Here is a 22,965-nt window from a genome sequence, read left to right on the forward strand (position 1 = left end):
AGTGCATATCCTAAAAGCTTATCAAAATCAGAGCTGCAGCCTTATTAAGCATTGGGCAAAAAGTAGTACTATATTGGGAATGCAAATGGTCACATTTGAGTGTTAATATAAAATATTTTCTATGTACACTTTTTGGCTTAATTCTCAATTCTTTAATGCTTTTTTAAAAAATGAGAATACTTTTTATTGTACAGCTATCAGACGCACAACAATGAATGCGTGAACATTTACAGGCCTAGAGTTCGATTCCAAATCTCCACAGCACCCCATGTACTGCACTGCACACTCTTGTTTGGGACCAGCCCCACAGAAATGAGACACCAAGTTATTGCTTTGTGAGCAGAGAGCTTCAATTAAAGAGAATCTTGCACACCAGGAACAGGGAGTCCAGGATCCTAATTCCTAACCCTGTATGCATATGAATAAAACCTATGGATTTTTTAGATGACCCTATCCCCTTTAAAAGTTATTGAAATGAAACTCCATTCTCAAAGTCATTAAGAAGTGTCCCTGTGTTTACAAACCAGATTGTTATGCATAAATAAATTCTGTGCACTCCACATACTGTTTCTCAAAGTAACAGCACTTCCTCTGGGACTGGGGATGACAGGTGGCCAAAACGCTTCATGCCTCCCCTTCCCAAGTCTTCTCACACACCCAGATGTGAAATAAATATGCCAATAAAGCTTCAGTACCTCAAAGGTACACGCCATTCCAAAGAATCTCCCATTTGAAGAATTTTCAAAGTTAAGAAAAACATAAAATCATAAGCAGGCTTTGTTTCTACAAGTTTTGTAAAACCCAAAGGACCCCTTTGAACAAGGGGCTTTTTAAGCATGTCTGATACCACCTATTCACTAGTTGTTAAGCAGATAGAATCTGCCTCCTACTGTGTGTAGGATTCAATATCTGAAAAAAACAGATAAATACTTTTTTTGAAGATGAATTCTTGGTGGGCACAAAAGCCAGCAATTACTTTAACAATGTAAGTTATTTGATTTGATTGACATCAAATTAGACATTTCAACAGCTAAGCATGTGGAGTTTCTTTTTTAGCCCAGGGGATGTATTGAAAAGGTTGGAAAACTTGTAGCACCACTTGAGAGACAGGAAGAATGGGGTTCAAAATAATAAAACATAAGCCTAATGGGTCAAGAACCAGTACCTATCACCTTCTGATAATGTGTCCCATGCTTCAGTGCCAGGGAAATACTAAGGACTCCAAGAGGTCATGGTCAAGCCATGATCCGGAGAGCCAGAGGCCTTTCTAATAGGAACGAGGGTAACAAGCTCCACTTGTCTGCCAGGGAAGAGGGGTTCCCCTGTCTGTGCTGGTCCAGAGTGGTTTTGGAAGATGTTTGCCCTTCCAGACTTTTCAGTCCTGTGTCCCCACCAACTTCATTTCGGGTGCTTCTCCATTTTCTCCAGGGTCTTCCTGGAATCGGCTGGGCTCTGGGCTCCAGGGTTCATGTAGGATTTGTCTAGGATGAGCAAGGCCTCTTTTATGTAGTTCTGCACAGCAGACACAGTGGCACAGATGGCCTGGCTGCCAAACCCGTGGGTAATCGGGCTGAAGTGTGACAAGCAGTTCTGAATGTTGGCCTCCAAGACTAGGGCAGGCAGATTGTTCCCGTTGGGTGTTTGATCTTGGTTGAGAAGGTCCGTGAATTCTTTACACACTTGCTGTGCAGCCAGCACCATGTTCTTTCTCACTGCCATCTCCTTCTGTCCTCTGAGGTGAGGTCTGATTAAGTACTCAGACACCAGTTTACTGGGAAACTCTGCTTCACAGACACACACAAAGTCCTGAGCCAAATGATTGGCTTCCTCTTCTACTAAGGACGTCAGGAGGGACACATGTGTGGTCTTCAGTCTCCGGGTTGGAAGCCTCAGCCCCATTTTGTCCAATACTCCTGCAAGGGCCGGCCTCCATTTTTAGAGTTGGCTCTTCCGAGAATACCTCCCAGTAATGAGGCATGTAAGCACTGAGGTGGGGGCAATCGCCTCTGGACTTTAGAAACTATCATTTTGTATCTAGGTGTGGAGCTCAGGATGGACAATCTTCCAGGGACAGAGCAGAAGACCTCACTGGGGTTCATGCCAGTGGCCGCCAGCTCCTTCTGACAGAGGAGACTCAGGGGTTCTTGGTCATGGAGATGGGTCTTTGTGAATAACAGTCCCATCATGCAGAAGCAGATGCTGCTCCTCCATGATCTGCACCTCCTCGATCTGTTGACCCCTGTCTTGAAGGCCCAGGTTCTCCACCAGGCCTGCACGGTATCCAGAGGTCCAGAGTTTGTGCGTGGGGTAGCAGCAGGTCTGAGAGGGGGTAGCTATCCCTGTGGACACTCGTAGCACCACAGTCCAGCCTGGAGATGTGGGGAGCAGGCTGGCAGGGTGCCTGTGGTGCAAAGGCAAGCCAGCCCCCTCCTGGCTCTGGCAGCTGGGCCAGGCCTGTGCCTGATCGTCAGTGGGTGCTGGCTGGTGGAGGGGGTTGATGGCAGCAGCATATACTTCTCCCAGATGCAAGTAGAGGTCTTCTGTTTGAGAGTAAGTCAACTGCTGGTAGGGAGGTGGAAAGTAGGGTGGTGGCTGGTATTTGGTGACTCCAGTATGGGAGAGGGGTGGCACAGGGTTGTAGAGATGCAGCATGGCCAAGGAGAGGTGGGGTAGATGTGGGTTCTCATTGCTGTTCCCCATCTTGGCAACCCAGCAGAGGTGAGCCCGCAAAGCTCGATGGGGAAAGTCTGGGCTCTCCAATGCCTGAGGCATTCTCAGGTCCCAAGGGTGAGCTCCAGGCATGGAAGGAAGTCTGCAGGCGGTGCACTCAGTGCAGAATGCTCTCCCTCACCAGCCCGTACATGTTCTTGCTGCCAAGCAAAAAGAAGCTCAATTCTTTAATTCTTAAACCTGTGGTTTCCTAAAAGCATGTTCCATTGCTCTACTTCTTGGCTGACCATAGCTTCCTGTGGCTAAGAGCAGACTCTAGAACCAGATTGTTGGGGTTCAAATCCCAGTTTCCCAACTTACTATTTGTGTGGACTCAAAAAACTTACCTAACCTCTCTGCTTCACCCTCTTCATTTATAAAACAGGATAATAATAGAACCTCTCTGGGAGAGCTACACATGATTTAACACATGGTTTAAAGTTCTTAACACAGTGACTGGCACATAGCAAATGTTCACTCCATTTTGTTCTGATGATTCCACTGTGATCAGAGGTGGTCCATGGGCCCCCATTTTGCCTGTTGAAAGCTGAGCCTCAAACATTAAGCACCTTGCTCAAGGACACACTCAAGAAAATGGTGAAGTCAGTTTTCAAATAAATCTCCAGAAATCTGTCTTGTCCCGCTGTGTGTGCCATCCCCCTCTACAGAGCATATGAATGGATGGTTCTCAGGAACGTGCAGTCCTTCTCTGGCTTCTCTCCTTCAGCAGGGCCTGACGCAAGGCAGTTGTGAAGTGGGTTGTATTCAAATGAGCTAATGATTGAGCATGACTGACACGTTTCTGGGGCTTGTCCCCCTGTGTGGCTTTCATTCCCTAACATGGAGGCCCACATGCCTCTCTGGTCAGCCAGGTGCCTGTCTCCCAGCTGCGCCCAGCCTGGGTAAGAGGCCAGTATAAATAAAAGCAGGGCCCACCACAGCACTTCATGGATTGTTCTGCTGAGGTGCCCAGCCCTGCGGTCAGGGACATTTTTGTTTGTTTACTCGATTATATATTAAAGGTAAGGGTAATTGCCCATATAGAGATTTTTTTTTTAATCTAAAGAATATTAATGGCATGGCAGAGTAGGTAAACATTGCTCTCTTCCTCACACAATCACATCAAAATTACAACTAAACCATAGAACAACCATCATTCAGAACCATCAGAAACTGAGTCGAATAGAGTCCTACAACTACAGAATTAAATAAGAAATCACATCGAGACTGATAGAAGGGGTGGAGATGCAGAATGGGCTGGTCTCACACCAACGTGTGGCAGATAAATATTCGGAGGGATATCTCAGGAGTGAGTGGCCCCAGCTCCACACCAGTACCCCCAGCCTAGGGCTCCAGTGTCAAGAAGATAAGTCTCCATAACTTCTGGCTGTAAAAATCAGCGGGAATTGAGGCTGTGGAAAGCAGACACTTTAGGAGTCCCATGCAGTTTCTCTTAAAAGGCTCACACACAGACTTATTGGACTCATTCCTCTGAGCTCTAGTACAGGGGAGCAGATTTAAAGGCATCAGAGACATATGGAGAAGAAGTGAACTGTCCAGTATCAGGGCAAGAGCTGTAGGGCAGCTTACTCCCAGACAGAAAAATTGGCAGAGGCCATTGTTCCTTTTCTGGACCCTCCTCCTACAGAGCCAGCAGGTGTGTGCCATATCTGAAACTCTATCAACCTGGCTCACACTGTTTGCTCCGCCCCGGTGATTCCCTGAGGCCCTTCCCTACTTAACTTTCAGGCCCACCCAAGCTGTTTCAAGTGGCTTTTCTATATGAATGCCTTGTCTTGGCCCATGCTTCAAATTTTCCTAAACTTTCTCAAACAAGCAGCATCTGGCTTCAGTGAGTCCCCTGCTTCTCACTAAGTCCCAGGCCCAGAAGTGGCAGCATCCAGTCCTGGTTCACAGCTTGGCATCCCCTGGACACCTCCAGGCCCAGCATAAGTAGCAGCCATCTGCAGATCACTTTGTAGCTATGCAGTGTGGCTCCAGATAGAACACAGGCAGTGGCTGACCTTGGACCTGCCAACAGCAATCAAGGCTCAAATACAACAGGAGGGTGTACACAGCACACATAGTTGGTGTACCTTGAGTACCCAACTTGGGTAATAGGGGAGGCTGTGTCACTGAACCCTATAGGACACCTGCTATATTAGGCCACTCTTTCAAGCCTGGGAGATGTAGAAGCTCTACCTAACACATAAAAACAAACACAGGGAGGCTGTAAAATGAGGAGAAAAAGCAGCATGGCCCAAATGGAAGAACAGAACAAAACTCCAGAAAAGAACTAAACAAAATGGAGAGAAGCAATCTATCAGATGCATAGTTCAAAATACTGGTTATAAGGATGCTCAAAGAACTTAGTGAGGACCTCAGCAGCATAAAAAGATACAGTCAGAAACACAGAATACAGTAATTGAAATTAAGAACAATTTACAGGAAGTCAACAGTAGAGTAGATGAAACTAAGAATCAAATTAGTGATTTGGAACATAAGGAAGCAAAACACAACCAATCAGAATAGCAAGAAGGAAAAAGATTCCAAACCAATGCAGATATTGTAAGGAGTCCCTGGGACAACTTCATGTATACAAACATTTGTTTCATAGGGTTGCCAAAAGGAGAAAATAAAGAACAAGAAATTGGAAACCTATTTGAAAAAGTAATGAAAGAAAAATTCCCTAATTTGGTGAAAGAAATAGACATGCATGTCCAACAAGGAAAGAGAATCCCAAACAAGATGGACCCAAAGAGGCCCACTCCAAGATACATTATAATTAAAATGCTAAAGTTTAAATACAAAGAGAGAATCTTAAAAGCAGCAAGGGAAAAGCAGTTGGTTACCTACAAGGGATCCTCCATAAGACTACCAGCTGATTTATCAAAAGAAACTTTGCAGGCTAGAAGGGATTCACAAGAAATATTCAAAATCTTGGATCAAAATAATGAAAAGCAAGGACCTACAGCCAAGTTTGTTCTATCCAGCAAAGCTGTCATTTAGAAATGAAAGATAGATAAAGAGCTTCCCAGACAAGAAAAAACTAAAGGAGTGCATCACCAAATCAATATTACATGAAATGTTAAAGCATCTTCTTGAAGAAGATGAGAAATATGAACAATAAAATGTCAATAAATATATATCTATGAACAACTGAATCTAAAGAAAACAAACTAAGCAAACAAGCAGAACAGAAACAGAATTGTAGATACAGAGAACAGTCTGATGGCTGCCAAATGGCAGGGGTGTCAGGAGTATGGGTGAACAAGGTGAAGGGATTGAGAAGTACAAATTGGTAGTTACAGAATGGTCACGGGATGTGAAGTACAGCATAGGGATGAGAGTAGCCAAATAACACATAGCATGACCCATATGCATGACCCATGGACATGGATAATGGTGAGGGTATTGGTTGAGGGAGTTGTGGGGTGCTGGGTAAGGCAGACAAAAAGGAAAATTTGGGACAACTGTAATAGCATAAACAATAAAATATAATTTAAAAAGTAAAATAGAGGACATCGATGGACCACACCAATGATTTAATGATGGTCAATTACACACAAATGCAAAAGACTCAATGAATTTGAATCACTGGTCTGTAAAAATAGGTTCAGTTACTAGAACTAGTTTATTTAGCTCCCTGAGCTGCAGTTTTTAATGGTAGAGGTGGTTACCTAAAATGAGAATAGGTAAATCAATTTATAAACCTAGACATAAAGTACCAGTTTGTGTCTATATCAGCACTTGCCAAAGTATGGTCTATGAAACATAAGCAATTACAGAATGCTCCCTTTAAAAGAGAATTTGGGGTCAAATGAGTTTGGGAAATGCAGTAACTCTAGCCTCTCCCAGGACAGGGTCACTGCACACAACCTCACGGTAAAACAATACACTTCAGTGTTTAAGTCAGTGTTTCCCAAACATTTATGATCAGGACACACCCTCTAATGCTGCTTTATTTGAAAAAGGAACACACACTAATAGTACACCAAATTAATATTCTTTAAAAAATATATTTTTTGAAATGTTGGTCAATATGATTCAAGAATATCCAGTTGATTTGCTCAGTGCCCATAGAAATATGTCTAATCTAACCTTAGTTTGATTGTGTTAATGAGTCAATTTGGCCTTCAAGCTCAGCTGGGTAGCCATCCCTCTACCAAAAAAAAAAAAAGCCAGTTCCAAGATTACCATCAGGAGGATGGTAGCACCTGTGAATCCTTCCTCCCAGTAGAACCTTTATGATTCAGTCTGTGGTCCAGAGTGGATGGAAATCTGGTCAGAGGTCAGTTCTCGAGGAGAACAAAACCCAGGGCCACGCAGAAAAATTGACTTCCTTATTCCAAAGCTGAGAACAACCAGCAATCATTAAAGTCACTCATTGCTGCAATGTGAGGTCGGTGGTGTTAAAATCATCCTGAAAATGACTGATGAAAATTGGGAATGTTGTAACAGCTAATGTAGAGGGGCATTTTCCACATTAGAAACATTCAATTTCTACAATATATTTCTACAATTACAATTAATGTTCTGGGGTCAATGTAGGGGACAGAGTATAGGGGTTGCGGTGTTTTCAAGTTAGAATTACTAAGTTGCCAGGAAGACTTCCTTCCATGGTAAAGAAACAGGAGGAGGGAGAAGTGATGATGAGAGAGCCTCAATGCATGTGCTCATGCTCCTGAAGTTCAAGAGCAGGCGTTGTTATGTCATGAGGTAATATCACTTTGACAACATTTGCCAATTACAAAACCTTGGTTTTTCACACATGTATTGACATTTACCTGGAAAGCAATGAGGTATCACTACAGGAAGATCAGAGGTGAACATTGGTGAACATTCAAGTTTATAAAGTATTTTCACATACATCATATTATGTGTTCATCACCACAATTTTGGGAGGTAGGTAAGATAAGTATGGTTACTGCTCTTCTGTTCTGGGAGAAGAAACCAAACCTCCCTCCATGAGGTGTAGTGACCCCAAGTCACTGCGAGATTTGCTAGGAGAGCTGGGCCAGGAGCCTGAGCAATTAAGACGCCAAGCCTAATACATTTTTTTTTTAGTTCTCAGGCTTCAACAAATGTGCTATGGTCATAACTTTTGATGCAAGGTAGGGAAGGGGGATGTAGCAAATAAAAGGCTTAAACTACAAAATCCCAAGCTGGGAGCCATATGAGAAAGCAGACCTGACAATGACAAAGGGAAAACTCACCCATGAGTTTCTAATAGGACATGTGAGTTGCTTCTAACTGATCTTGTCACAGCTCACTGTCAACAGGTATCTATCCGGACAGGGCAGTCCATTAGATGGAGAATTATATCAGACGTTGGATTTCTCTAATAGCAAAGGAAATCTATGGTCGTAATTGCTAAAGTGTTAGTTAACAGGTCGTGAATACGTATGGGGTTGTAGTTATTAGAAAATAATAGAGGAGGTATTGAGCTTGGCAACATTAAGTTATTAAATGTCTTCTATTATATCAGTATGTGCAAAAATGTTAGGTAGTTCTCCATTTCCAAGTGCATTTTACGTCTAGAATTATATAACTTAGGAATAGGAAAGTACTTATTTATAAAAATTGACAGCACACACAAAAATTCTCATCCTTGGAAGTACTTTCAAAATAAAAATGTATAGTGGTTTACCCAAGGCTCTTTGAGACAGAAGAGCGTTTAAACAGATGTCTGATGCTTCTCGATTTTATGATCCATAATCAAAGCATATAGTACAAGACACAGCAGTAGGAGTACTTTTAAGGGTCAAAAATGATACCCATGCTTCTACCAGTAAATCTATGATATCCTTTGCAATAAGAAAGCTGACATCACAAACCATTCATTGTTGATGTACATGCAAGTTCTTTAAGCAGTTTTCAGATGTTAATATACTAACATATAATGACACAATGTGTTAAATTGTGGGAGCCTATTACCTTCCGAAGCAGCCATGGCACTTGCCCTCCCTTTCAATATAGTTCCACAGGCCGATCGACTGTCCATTCAGGAAGGCCTCTCCCATGCAGCCTTTGAAATGAGTAACCTTCACAGCAGGAGACTTCTAATACAGATGAACAAACAAACATAACCCACATATATTTGGTAAAAAGGAATCAATTCTCTAAATGCATGAAAGTTTATATCTAATAGATTCAAATTTTGAGAAAACATCCCAAAAATAGCCAGTTTGTAATCACTGGATTTCCTTCCAATTATGAACTGGAATACTAGAGTGAATGACAAGTGGATGAGACTTCAAGATCATCTCATGTACTAGGGTTGCTGGAAAGAAACCTCCTTTACAAGGAAGGACCCAAAATAAATTGGAATTATCTTCTGGAGGGCAGGCCCCTTGTAGTACAGGCTTCCCCTGCTAGACCTGTATCAGTGTACTAGCTGGCATTGTGGTGAGAGGCTACATTTGGATGTAGTGAATTTTTTTGAAGACTCTTTCATTATGTTTGCCCATTTCATGATGGGTGATTTACAGCCCACATGGCGCTGGGTGTTCAGCAGTTTTTGACCCAAAATGGCATGACCCCCATGCCCCACCCTCCCTATTCACCTGATTTCACCCCAGGCAACTTTTTTTTGTTTCGCTTGATGAGAAAAGTCCCCAAAGGGAAATGTTTTGCTGATGTAGAAAAGGTGAAATAAAAAATGGCAGAAGCACTAAACGTCATCGAAATTGCTAAGTTCAAAAATTGTTTTGAGCAGTGGCAAAAACATCTTGATAGGTGTATTGCATCAAATGGAGAGTACTTTGAAGATGCCTGAATTTTAAACATGTAACAATAAATACAAGGTTTTTATAACTAAATTCTGGGTTTTGGGGGTGCCCCTCATAGAGCTGAGGAACAGAGCCCCAGAGAATGTGGTCAGTGGTGACAGGCTGGCAGGCACAGACTCGCACGTGAGAGCACACACCAAGTCCATGTGACTCATAGTATTGGGTGAGAGGGTAGCCGGCATGATAAAATGGATACAATGGGCCCTTTCCCTGCACACTAATTAATGTAAGTCTACCACTAGAATTATGGTAGAGATAAAGGAACTTCAAAGAAATTATTGTGAAATACTTAATTTCTTGTTTCATCATTGGAAGAGAAACCCAAATGACAAAATGAACCATGGACTTCTTTTCCATTTATACTATTTTTTACACATGACCCTTTACCCTGCAAAGCCAACCCAACTCTGCAGATGAACTGTCACCAAGCAAAATAAAAGAAGCAAACAAAACTTCATCTGCCTAGGATATATTTAGTAATTTAATTATACTATTTTTTAAATATATTTGACATATAACATTGTTTAAATGTAAATATTAAATTTTTACACAGGTAAAATCAACCAATCAGTTGTGTTCAGACAAACGTTCATAATGTTACCTTAACTTGTCCTCCGAGCCCCCCAACAAACATTAGTGTTGAGTTGTTTATATCCAGGACATTAGCAGACCCTGAGGATTTACTTGTTTTTGGTGGTGGCTTCTGAGTTGCACTCATTTCCTTCACAGTCACTGAACCAATGTTTCCAAATCTAAGGGTCACAAAGAATGGCCAAAAGAACACTTCCAGAGTCACAAGTCAGCCCACACATGGACACACTCATCTTGCACCCAGCCTGAGCCTGCTTCTCCCCGCGTCCACCGCCACAGCCCCGGGCCAGCTCCCTGCTTCTCATCCTTTCCAACCCCCATTCTACCTCACTCTCCAAAATCTTGTAAAGCAGTTCTTCTAAAACATAAATTTCATCATGGATAATGAGGTAAACCATATTCGAAACTGTTTACTGCTTCTAGTATGACCTATTTTTATTGATAGCAAAGCAAAAGATAAAAATTCCTAAAAACAACATACCATCAACAACAAACCATGTTACAGGAAAGTAAAAAAAAAAGATACATGTAAAACTGCTTAAGAGTAATTTTTGGAGAGAGGCTTTGTAAGGGTAAATTTTAAGAAAACACATTCCCACCTGTACCCGGTCTCCTGTCTCTTCTGCCCCCCACCCCCCACCCAGTGCAGCCACAGGGAACTCCCCCCCCCCCCCACCGCCCCGCACTGCACCTACTCCCCTGCTCTGAGCTAGCCACTCTGACTCACACCTGCCATTCTAACGGTAACTTGAGCTTTTAACTTTTTTCTTCTTTCATTGTTGGTTTTGATAACAATGTTAATTTCTTCTATAAGAAAAAACCCTATTTGTAAGTATTCTTTCATTATAATCTAACTTCCTAGGAGTTTCAGACTATTATATGATGTTACAAACATGTAATTACTTATAAGATAAAGTTTTAAAAAGAGAGATACTGGAAGAGAACTTTTTCTACTACCTGGTTACATAGATGCTGTGCCATCTGTTGTCATCAATTGGGAAGTCTGGAAATTCCAACCGTGCCGGCCCGGAGCCCACATCCCAGAGGAAGGCCACCTTCCCTCGCCGCATCTCCACCGCCAGAAAGTCGGGCTGGGGTGCAGGGGCATGAGTTGGCGTGAGTGTGCAGGCCACACTGCTTGCATGACTACTACAAATACTTCAAATAATGTGTTCCTACAGCATTTTTTCTATTTGTTAGAAATATCAATAATCAAAACTCTATCTTCTTTTGTCCTTAATCCCCCACCCCCACACACCCCAGAACTGGAGTATGACAAGGGACTAAAGGCAGTGGCCACCCTTAGCCATTAGTGCCCCACTGCCCTTGCCCTCCGCAATGCCTCCCATAAAAATCCCCGGGAAAACTCATCGCGGGAGGATCCCTGCAGTCTTCAGGGCACATGAGGGACGGCGCTGCACTTGTGGCGGCCCAGTCTGAGAAGGCAATAAATGAGTGTGAAATATGCAGTAAGACAGAGCCATGAAATCCCTCCTTAGAGGTTGCATGTGTTTCGTCCCTTTGCTCCTAGAGACGTTTCTGATAATATCTGTGTTTGCCAGTATTTTCTGCCCTAACACAGACAAGGCTTCAGATGCATTCCCACCGGCACAGCCAACATTGTCAATGGCCTTCCACCAGGGACTTGCCCTCCAGGCACCACTGGAATCTGCTTGGGTAGAAGATCCCGGGTGAAGCTGCACCACTGTGACAGGCCTTAGGGTGTGCACCTCCACTCCTGGTGACAGCCACCAAGGCCAACTTTACAGACCCAAAGCTAAACTCAGTGGTTTCGGAGGTCACCAAAGGCATTACGAAAAGTTGGTTGAAGTCACAGCTTGTGGTTAAGATAGCAGAGGGAGACACGTTTCCTTCCTCAATGCCACTTTCCTGTCACACGTATTGAACTTTGTAAATTGTTTATTTTTAAGCTGATGCTACTGGTTTAGTGAAAGGTTAGTGCCCTTAGAAGAATGAATGACTTCACCAAGACCCTATCGTTTTTTTCATCAACAAAGTGTCAATTCAGAATACACATGCATTGACAAGAGACTCGCTGCCCCTCCCTGTGGGTCCACACTCACGCTGGTGCTGCTGCCGAGGTAGAAGAGGAGGTTATCGGGCTCGCTGGTCTTCACACTTAGTGTTAAGGTGTTATAGTTAGTGGAAGAGATAGGAGGCTGGTAAGCTCGGATACAATCTCTGTCTGCAGACACAGCAACTTTAATCTGTAGAGGGGAAAAAAGTGTCCCAATCATTCGGTGACAGGTTGGCAGTGCGCCAGGAGTTCCAGAGTGCTCTTCCAAGGTGGGTGTTCACTGTTAAGCAGCTTTCCTCTCTGACAACATGCAATGCTTCATGAAGTGAGAAATCAGATGGTGATTAAATTCATTTTATTTGGTAAAGTACTGAAAAAGTCAGTCTTGAGGTTTTAAAAAGTATTTTATGTAGAAAACTGTCTCTGTCATGTGAGATTTAATTCCCTAAAGACAAGGAGCTTAGCCAGATCACCCTGGAATTTTTAGACCTGACCCAGCATGGATATTTGATGATCATCTATCAAATAAGTGGAGGGGTGATCTATTTATTCTTTCAGCAAATATTTATAGGGCAAACATTACACTGCTAAATATTTCTCTAAGTAATTATTTGCATATACAGCTTATACTAATATTAAAGAGTTTAAATTTGTGTCAACCAGAGCATTTGGGGCCATCTGTTGGGCTTATGTTTATTTGGGGACTGTAACCAAAACAGATGGGAGCCAGAGCTCATAGAGACCTTCAGCCCTTTGCAACAGTGAGGTCACTGGCATGGAGACGGGGCATCAAAGAGCTCGGAACTCCTTCATCTTGGCCAGAAAACTTTAGGTGGATAAACATGAGGCTGGATGTCACATTTATCTTCTGTAAATCCCCAGCAGCATGACAATTGCATATTTTCTCGAATGTCTTATTTCTCTGACACACCACTCCTTAAGAGCCAATGCCATGTACTGTGAATGGGACGGCTAGAAAACATTTTCTCAAATTTGTGCTTCTCTGGGTGCCGAGAGTTTTATGGATTTAGTGACCTGAATGTGTGCAGCATTTTCCATACACACAGATTGTTATGCCAGACTCCTAGAGGATGGGGCCCAGACTGCACAAACATTTGGAAGAATACTTGGATTATTAAAACCAACTTGGTAAAATGATGGAAATGACACCATCTGCCATCAACAAAACACAGAGCGATATTAACCCTTAGACAACTATTAGCTAGTGGTTACGAATTTATAAAGCTAGGCTACAACTACAAATCTCCATAAAGACATGGAAATCTCTTTGCTTACAACATTTTGAAACACATGTAAATGCAGAAATCAAAGAAAATGAGACTAAGTAAATATACTTAAGTAAATACACTTAGGACAGGCGGTGAGGAATGTGGGATTATTGAGAACTGGTCAGCAGATGTTCTTGGGACCCGGTGCAACAGAAGGCCATTTCTACAGGAATCCTCTAGGACGTGGGGTTACCAAAGCCTCAGCCAAGGGGAGCTGGTGCTGCCGACAGCCCCAGGGCCCCACACTCACGGAAGCTGCTTGTTTCCGGGCCTGGCTGATCAGTAGTTTGATTTCTGACAGGTTTCTGCTCAGGTTCTCTTCCAGTATCTTCAAAGGCTTCAACCGATCAAATAAAAGGTGGGCTTGTGTTTCCACGTCTTTAACTTTCCTTCCAGCTAACAGACCTGGCAAAAAAGTTGGCAGGGTTTGGGTGAAGGACACAAGAGAAATGAACTTGTCATTACTAATGCACTGGATAAAATAGAATATCTTAATTATGAAATCTTTGAAACTTTGGTACATATGTAAAAAATGCACCAGCACCATGCATTACCAAAGGCCCCTCCCTTTCTTTAACATGCAAATCCAGATGTTTGTGCACTTTTGTTTTTTTTTTGGAATGCTGTCTGTGAACAGGGCACCACTGTGGGCTTGGCAAGCTCAAAATCGCACGATGCTGACTTTCCTAATTGGAAGGGTGACATACTGGTCATTGAGGAATCCCACAGGAGTTCGTTTGTTTCTCGGAATGTGGCATTGACCCTGGACAGGTCCATCGATGTGTTCAACAGCTTCTGACTCAGGCTCACAACATTCTTTAGGGTGCTCACAGCACTCTGATTGGCAGATAGGGCCACCTCTTTGATTTTGGTTCCTTTGTCTCTGACACCTGAAATAAATTGATATGCAAGCATGCACGCCATAAAGTGGGGCTTCTGTCTCATGGCAAGATTAAGGCTGCTGGTCATATGCTCTGCTCCTCCCTTTTAGGGATAAATGAAATAATTTTGTCAGAGTTCACTGTATTGAACTGTGATTTCAAACCACACAAGACAACAAAAGCAGCTGCTAATTGTTATGCCCAGGATCTTATATATTAAAAAGCTAAACTTCTTTATTTGGTCTCTTTTCTATCACTCCCTCCTCATATTCATTAAACACATTTTTTGAATCATCCCATGTCAGAAGAAGGTTTGGGAATTTAAATGTGTAGGTGGGATGGACCCGTCCCAGGCTGGAGGAAGTGGTATTTTTTTTTTCTCTCAACCAACTGCCTGCTTTTAGATGTAACACCAGAAACAAGACTAAATGAATGACCACTTAAGAGAAATTAGAATTCAGTTTTTCTAAAAAATCTGGGTGGTGATTTTTTTAAAAAAACACTGGTATTCATTTAAAAATTTTTAATCACAAATGGGGCAAACATTAATACCAGGAGAAGCTGGGTAAAGAATACACGGGTATTCTTATTTTTTTTACGGCTTTTCTGCAAGTTTGAAATTACTTCCAAATAAAAAGTCATTTTAAGTGTTTAATAAACACACACCAACTGTCTTCAAAAAAAGAGAGACAGAAAGAAACATCCAGGTCAGAAAATGTCCCACTGATTTAAGGTAAGACGTCCAAGGTGCCCCAAACCCAGCTCCCCAAGGTAATTTGTGTGCTTACAAGGTGAACCAGGAACCAGAAATTTAGAGATATTTGGGCATCTTATAAAGCTTTTTAAAAATCTTATTGAGAAAAAAAGAGAAGGATGAGGGAATGGAAATAACATCAGAGCACAATTTATTTGTTTTACATTTTTAAAAAGTTATCCTATTTAAAACTTTAATGAATACTATATTTCCAAACCATCCATATTAAAGTGATCTATTTTAGAATGCTTTATTGCCTCATGAAGGAAGATTGCCAAGAAAGAATTTTTAAATTTCCTAATTATAATGCATCTAACACTTTCCCTCAAAGCAAGAGCATTCCAGCTTTTTACTTGCTGACTTCTTTGCATGACACTTCTTTTATTTACAGAATGTGACAAGCCCACTTTTAAAATCTTTTTTATTTTTTATTGTATTTCCCCCCATTCACATTTACTCCTCTTATACTCACCTCCCCTTTGCTGCAATCACCACACTGTTGCCCATGTCCGTGAGTCCTTTTTCCTTTTTTGCTCCATCCCACCACCCCCCAACCCCACCCCCTCCAGAGCTGTCAGCCTGCTCTCCATCCATGAGTCTGTCTCTATTTTGCTTGTTAGTTCAGTTTGTTCATTGGATTCCACAAGCCCATTTTAAAGTAAGCAATCAATATTGTATTATAAAAACTCAAAGACTTTGTTTTCAGAGTGTAATACTAGTATTTCAGTTCAAGTGTTCTTTACTTCCAAATCATATTTTCTTTGCAAGTAAAAACTATCAATCCTGGTCCAGCGAGGGTTCTTAATCAGACCTGAGGCAGGACTTCCTGGTGTTCGTGTCTAATGGATTTGCAATGAGAAGACATTAATTATATCAGCCCCTTCCCACTTACCTTCAGGAATTGTTCTAAGAATTAAGAGTGATTCATTGGTCTGCCTAGTAATTTTGCCAGCATTTTCTTGAAATGTGTTTGCTGTATTTTTCAGTTCTCCCAGTTCCAATGTGAGACCTATTTAAAGGGGGGGAAAGTGTTCCCTTTTAGCCTGTGCAAGTTTTCTTCGTCACTTTGACCCATCTACAGATTGACAGCTTTCTACAGAGACCCTCCCCAACGCTGAAAGTTCTTCTAGTGAGACTTAGCACCCTGATTACAAAAATTCTGTTTTTAGCTTGCTTGATCACTTTTTCTACTTTGCTTATTGCCCTTCTCACTAATATTTCTTCTTAAACTGCATGTCCAATTTAATTACAGCTCAGCTCAAAGTGGAGAACTGTGTTTAAACCACTCAGTCTTAATTAGACTTATTAACTTCCTATCTACACTTAAACTGTGGCTACCTTTCTCCTCCGGTTTGTAAAACCCTAAGTGTGGGCTCCTGCCTAGGAGTCTTCTTCCCGCCTGCTTCTCTCTCCACTGAGCCCCTCTGCCTCCTGCTCCCGTCCCACCACCCAGCAGGGGCTCAATTCAACCTCCTTCAGGTCTGATCAAAGCTGTTAGATCAGAGCTTTCACTTTAGAAGTTTCTGTTCATAATACACAATCACATTAGATTCTGAACACATGTTAACAAATAAATTATTGATAAAATCCTTCATGAACATGAGAGGAATTGCCAGGAAGCTCGCCATGTCATGGATTATACAATACCTTTAGTTGCATAAACTGAAACCATAGCCCACCAACATGGATGCTTGAGTTTGTGTTTAATGCTTTATGATGGAGAATTGTGTACTTTCTATATATTCTAAACTGTGTGACTCACAGAGAAGTAAAAAGATATGCACATGTCCACACTCTTGTTTCAGACAGGTGGGGAGGGATCCAGCACTACACACTGAAGTAGTCTAAAAGGGGTGTGAACTGTTTATGGGCCACTATTTATAGGAAAAGACTTGGTATTAGAATATATTAAAGTGAAAATATACTATATCTTATAAAACTTGTATGTTTCTCTCACAGAACAGACTCCTGCTGCCATTTTATTATGTATATGCCATTATGCCAGTGGATAGCTCTTACGTATGCCAAATAATTGCTTACTGAAACTCTTAGGAAAAATTAAGGTATTTTTTTTTGAAAAATTGATAAATCAATTATAACTTAACCCAATAATTATTTAATGAAAACCTACCACGAATCTAACATTATATTAGTCTTATGAGAAAGACAAAAGAAGTATCATACATAATACAACTCTTCGAGAACTTATAAAACAGTAACACACAAATAGGGGAGCACATGACATCAAAGATGAGCTGGCAAACACTGTGAAGAGCAGTAGAAGCTCAGGAGACGAAGCAGACTGGAGGGCCTGGTTCTTAAGGATGGCTTCCTGAGTCTATGGAAGATTAGAGGGAATTGCACATTAAAATAAAGAGGTATCACTAAAGTAAAATTTTGAGTTATGTAATTTGATATGATAGCAAGTTGGAATATTCTTGTGACAAAGAAATATCAAGCTTCAGATTGCTCTAGGAAAGGCAGTATGCTCAGAGATGTGTTCTTATCAACAAAGTCCGAGCTAGACACTGACCTTGATGCTTCCTGCTCAGGTTCTTGCCTTCTTTTAGAAACTTGGAACTGTGCTGGAGAGCTGCTTTCCCATTAGACACCAGGGATTCTGGGGACTAGAAAACAAGACAACTTAAATATGGTGACTGGTGGGCGGGGGGAATCCTGCTGGGGATGGGAAGGCAACTCTATCAGAACAGCCTCCCATCTCGTTCCAAACAAGGAAGTCAACTAGACAATAGGTAGGGAGAGTTTAAATTGTCCTAATTTATGCCTAATATATGTCCTAATTTATGAGTGAGGAAGAAGAACACAGGACATTTTAAATATATAAAGACAACAACCAACCACTAAATAAAAACCTTCACCACAGGTAAGAAAAGATGCCTCAGAAATTGGTAGTTACAAAATAGTCACAGAAATGTGAAGTACAGCATAGTGAATATAGTCAATAATATTGTAATAAATGTTTTGTGCCAGGTGAGTACTGGACTTTTTGGAGGAATTGAGTTGTTAGTCATACAGTGTCTAACCACTATACTGTGCATCTGAAACTAATATAATATTAAATGTCAACTGTAATTTTAAAAGCTTTAAAAAAGTCTCAAGTATATATTAAGCAGCATTATCATTTTTGGAATAAAAAATGGTGAGATATTTTCCTCATGTTTATATCACTAGTCCCTAGTCCTTTTAAAGAAGTATTTATGACCTTAAGAAATTAAAACATAAGAAGTTATGTTTTAATTTCACATGAAAATCACATGATGACAGAAGCCATAAACAGATCCCACCAGAAAAGAGCGTTGACAAGTATAAATTTAAGCCACTGAGTGTTTGCTCAAGAACCTTATGGAACAGTCTCCCATGGTGCCTTGAAAAGGAAGGTACACACCAGAACCCATGGGGCCTTTCTTACCAGGCTTGCCCCAGTCACAATCCTGAGAGCATCTTTTGCCAGTTTTTCTGATTCTTCAATGAGGCTCTGAATGTTGGAATGGATGTGGGTTGCACTGCTTGCATTCAGGGACACGTGTCGAACATTTCCAAGGTCGCTGTGAAATCAGTATACTTAGAGGTGTCGTGATGAACTAAAATTGGACTTGCCCACTATTCTTAAAAGCCACCTAGTTTCTTTTCCCCCAGAACAGTATCATCGACAAGGAATAACAACATATGGATTCTCCTTCGACTCCAAAAGCAATCTTAAAAAGCCGTAACCACGTTGTCACAATAACATTAAGAACTGCTGTTTAATTTTTACCCAAAGGAAAGAGGATGGCTGTTTCCCATCCTTTTAACCATTCATCAGTTTCTTCCAGCCGCCCTCAACATCTTGTCATCTCTATCCAAAGCCCCTACATGTGCCTGCAGTGTCGCTGTGCACTTGTATTCCTTGTAATTTTTCCAGCAAGGCAATTACTAATTTTGAAAGAGCCTTCCTGAGCACATATAAGGATGCTGAATCTTATTCCTCAAATGGTATAGAGAAATTTGATGAAATTCACTAGAGATTTTGGAGGAGAATCAGATGGTATTTCAATCACCTGAACTTCACTTGCACAAGTGGGCAAATCACTTATGAACTTGCCAACTGGCAATGGTGCAATTTCATCCAGCCTCTCTATCCTGAAAATACAATCTGACAATTGACATCGACATATCTTTGCTTGCTGTGTAATTCACTTCATTTTCTTCCCAAGATTATTGAATTGGGTGATTCCCATACCAGACATCAACAGTTATTACTGTTATTACTTGACTGGCAAAATTCGGTGATTTATAAATAAAAGATAATAATGTTATTTAACTTTGTGTATCATACCAAATTGCTTTTTAGTACATATACTAAGTAATAAATGTTTGGTTCTAGCTATGTATATGGTCAAAATATTGTTTTCTCTTTTGGGAAATTATGAAAGATGATAAAAAGAGAAACACTGAGTTTCTAATCCCATTTTCTATTGCTCATTCCTGTGGCACCACAGGCAGTAGCGCTCAGTAGAACACATAATTTATGCAATATTCTCTCCTATATCATTTTTAATTGCTGTCCTTGTGTGAGCTAATGTTTTATGGCAGCATTCCTCACTGCAATGATATTTATTTCTCCCCTTCCACAAAACATGCCCAACATGCAAGAACACACATTCCCAGTGTGTCCAGACCTTTCCATTCATAATTTATAACACATTTTAAGTAAATAAATTTACCAATTCACTCAGAATATTGTGTAAATCACTGATAAGGCCTGAAACATTGGTTCCCTCATTTGCTACACATTAGATTACCTGGGGATCTTTCTAAAAAATAACAAATCCCAGACCACAACACAGATGAATTAAGTTGCAGTCTTCAAGCAGGGCTGGGAGGACTAGGGGACAAAGGCATCAGTATTTCTGAAGTTCCCCAGGTTGTTCCAATGTGCAGACAAGTTTGGGGATCACTGACCTAATATTGTGACTCTCATTTAAAGACACTTTTTACAAGTGAGGACACATTTAAAAATATAAGTTTAAATTATTGCAATACTGTGATAGACCTTCAGGCAGTAGAAAATAATTAGGGGTGATATCTTTCAGGAGGTGAGAGTGTCCCAGCACTTCTATAGGCGCAGTGTGGGCAACCATAGCCTCTAACCATGCAGGAAGTCAGGCAAAGTGTAGCTCCAAAATGGTATGATATACAAAGAACCTAATATCCTTGTTCTGTGCACATGTAACCTAATAAGGACCTGCACACTTAGGTGCTTGACAAGGCCTTGATGGCTTGATATTGTAGCATTATATTTGCTTTAATGCCTATTTGGTTTTCATTTCTCCATCACACCTTTATGCCAATGGTCAACTATGTTATCAGACATGGGAGGAAATCCTCCTTACCATTATAAACAAAACGGGAGTTTGCACTTTTAGACAAAAAAAAAAAGAGTGCCTCAACATTGTGATCAAAATAGTCTTTATTCTCTCTGATCAATGGATCACAACCTCTGGAATTCCTGTAAAATGTAGCCTCACCTGTCCAGGGCACCTGCTAATCTCTGGAGCTCAGCTGCGTGATCCTCAGCTCCGTAGACAAGGGCAAGTGCTCTTCTTTTGGACATCTGCATGACCAGATCATCCACATGGTGCCTGATTTTGGTGGTCCATAGAAGTAGCTCATCCCGGTGACGCTCTAACTGCTATAAGAGACATCAATACTGTGAATACACATTCATCTTTAACAATGCATGTGTGTGTGCATATATGAGACGTATGAAGGTTATTTGGAAACCGTAGCATGGCTTGTTGAGTTGGAACTTACTTCCAGAGCATTTTGTGCAGCCTTTGCTCGTGCACTGGCAGCATCTAACAATCTTCTTCCTTTGGTGATTAGCACTGATGTCAAGTTTTGTTCTTCCTGAACAAGCAGCTTTTTATCCTATAGCAAAAATCATCTTTAAGGATGTTTCACAAAGCACATCAGCTTCCAAACACTGGTGCCTGATGCTTATGTTCTGAGGTTAGTAATCGGAGCTTGATTTTCAAGAAGCTAAAAATAGTATTACTTACATCAGAGATTTCAGTTACTACCTTTAGCTGAGGAGAGAATCATTGAGACTCACACTGAACTCTTGCAGGTTGGCATTGACAATGAGCAGCAGGCGGCTGCTTTCCTGCGTCTTTGCCTCAGCTTCCCTCATGAGGTCTTCTGCTGCCTGCAGTTCACTGTTGTGTTTTGAAAGGAGACTGCTTGCTGCTTCTTTTATCACCTTCAACTTATTCTGTGGCTTCTGGTAATTCTTATGAATTTGTGACAATAAATCTTTAGCAGACCTGGTAAATATAGATGGTCCACATAGTAAGTAAATGAGTAACAAAGCTCCTACCATCGAAATGAGAGAAGGAATTTATGCATATCCATACCTAATATTATAGTGTGCAGCAAAGGGTAACATACTGGGCAGGAGAAGGCTGTCTTTTGACAGGCCTGCTTGCAAGGTCTGCAAAGTATTCCCACTGTTCCCTAGCCAATATGAGTGGCTCACTGCCTCCACTGTTTGTGCAAACAATGTGGTTTATGCTAAACACCTGCTTTCCCCTCTGGGAGTGTGGAATTGGGCATATGCTAGGCAGAAGGTACCTACAAGACTAGCTCCCAGTAAAAACCATGGATGCTAAACCTCTAGTGGGTTTCCCTAGGCAGAAACAGCACCCACATGTTGCTTCATTTTTGTAGCTGGGAGAATGCATTCTGTGCTCCTCAAGGAAAGGGAGCATCAGGAAGCTGTATGGGTACCTCAGGATTCCACCCTGCCTTCTTCTCTGACTCAGCAGTGCATCCGTAATACATGGCCATAAGATATACTGGCCCTGAGTAGAACTATATGCTGAGTCCTGAGAGTCCTAGTGAAACTGATTGTGACAGTGGTCTTGGGGACCTTGACACAAGCATGATAAACAACTGATTTGTGTGCTGAATATTCCCACCAATAGGATCGTCAAATTTCAGCATAAATTACCAATTTTCTACAGATTATCATTAAACAGCTGATAAACAATTACTAAAATAATCCACAAAATTTGAAATAGCATAAGGACTGGGATTATTTATAGAAAATAAGAAAGTGGAGACCAGAGAACACATTTTAGTTCTGTAAAATGAAAGGTCTCTTTAATAATAATATAACTAATATAACTAGAAAATTAAAGAGAGAATGCAATCTCATTAATCACTTTGTTCTAAATAAATACGCAGGACCAACAATGGCAGAGGGCCTGGCAGAAACACTAAGGACAACAGGGTGGTGGAAGGACCCTGTTTTCTCTCCTTCCTCTCAAATGCTATTCAGAAAAATGAACTTTTACTAATTGGATTATGAGATCCTAGTGGGCAAAACAATCTCTATTATTCTCCTTTGTGTCCCCAGCTCCTAGCACAGTATCTGCCGCTGGGGGCTCATTTTGGTGAATGAATGAATGAATGAATGAGTGAACTAACTATGGAAGGGTAATGGTGGGAGAGGATGGTCCCCCAAAATGACTCCATGGATCTCCAGGGAACCTCTGTCTTTAATATGTAAATGAGATACACACCTGGGCAGAAAGCCCTGGGTAGAGCTGGAGAGCCCAGGATGAGTGGGAGATGGGTGAGTGGCAGGAATGTGGGGAGTGGAAGGGGCTGGGCTAGAATTAAGTATATGACATTTCTGTTATCTGGGGGGCAGTGGGGAGCCAAGGAAGGGTAGGAAGCAGAGACTAGCACAACTGAGCCTATGGTGGCCACCTCAAAAATGGATGGGGCCTGGGAAGATGGACATGGAGGTGTCAGCTCTTTTCTCTCCATTGCTCCCTCCAGGTGTATCATGCATTTCAGGTGAGGGACAATGTAGGTAAAAGGTCAGGGTAGGAAAAAATGATTA

General features: G+C 41.4%; 2 protein-coding genes across 2 annotated transcripts in view; both read right to left on the reverse strand.

Annotated features, from left to right (window-relative positions):
• The window catches only part of LAMA1 (laminin subunit alpha 1), a 156,899-nt gene that overhangs the window by 22,850 nt on the left and 111,084 nt on the right, over positions 1 to 22,965 (reverse strand). The window contains exons 38-49 of the mRNA XM_036009299.1: positions 21,169 to 21,379; positions 20,868 to 20,984; positions 20,582 to 20,745; positions 18,484 to 18,619; positions 17,587 to 17,680; positions 15,946 to 16,062; positions 14,126 to 14,308; positions 13,669 to 13,823; positions 12,176 to 12,319; positions 11,049 to 11,182; positions 10,102 to 10,252; positions 8,647 to 8,771 (exon numbers count right to left, since the gene is read on the reverse strand). Coding sequence (XP_035865192.1) covers positions 8,647 to 8,771; positions 10,102 to 10,252; positions 11,049 to 11,182; positions 12,176 to 12,319; positions 13,669 to 13,823; positions 14,126 to 14,308; positions 15,946 to 16,062; positions 17,587 to 17,680; positions 18,484 to 18,619; positions 20,582 to 20,745; positions 20,868 to 20,984; positions 21,169 to 21,379 — 1,731 coding nt within the window. The remainder of the gene's footprint in view (positions 1 to 8,646; positions 8,772 to 10,101; positions 10,253 to 11,048; positions 11,183 to 12,175; positions 12,320 to 13,668; positions 13,824 to 14,125; positions 14,309 to 15,945; positions 16,063 to 17,586; positions 17,681 to 18,483; positions 18,620 to 20,581; positions 20,746 to 20,867; positions 20,985 to 21,168; positions 21,380 to 22,965) is intronic.
• LOC118496724 (transcription factor AP-2 gamma-like) lies at positions 445 to 3,701 on the reverse strand. Its single transcript, XM_036009300.1, is given in 5 exon segments — positions 445 to 1,910; positions 1,913 to 2,151; positions 2,153 to 2,277; positions 2,279 to 2,385; positions 2,388 to 3,701. Coding segments are annotated over 5 exon segments (1,398 nt in total). The 5' UTR covers positions 2,803 to 3,701; the 3' UTR covers positions 445 to 1,398.

Source organism: Phyllostomus discolor, chromosome 9, assembly GCF_004126475.2.
Source record: "Phyllostomus discolor isolate MPI-MPIP mPhyDis1 chromosome 9, mPhyDis1.pri.v3, whole genome shotgun sequence".
Taxonomy (NCBI): Eukaryota; Metazoa; Chordata; class Mammalia; order Chiroptera; family Phyllostomidae; genus Phyllostomus; species Phyllostomus discolor.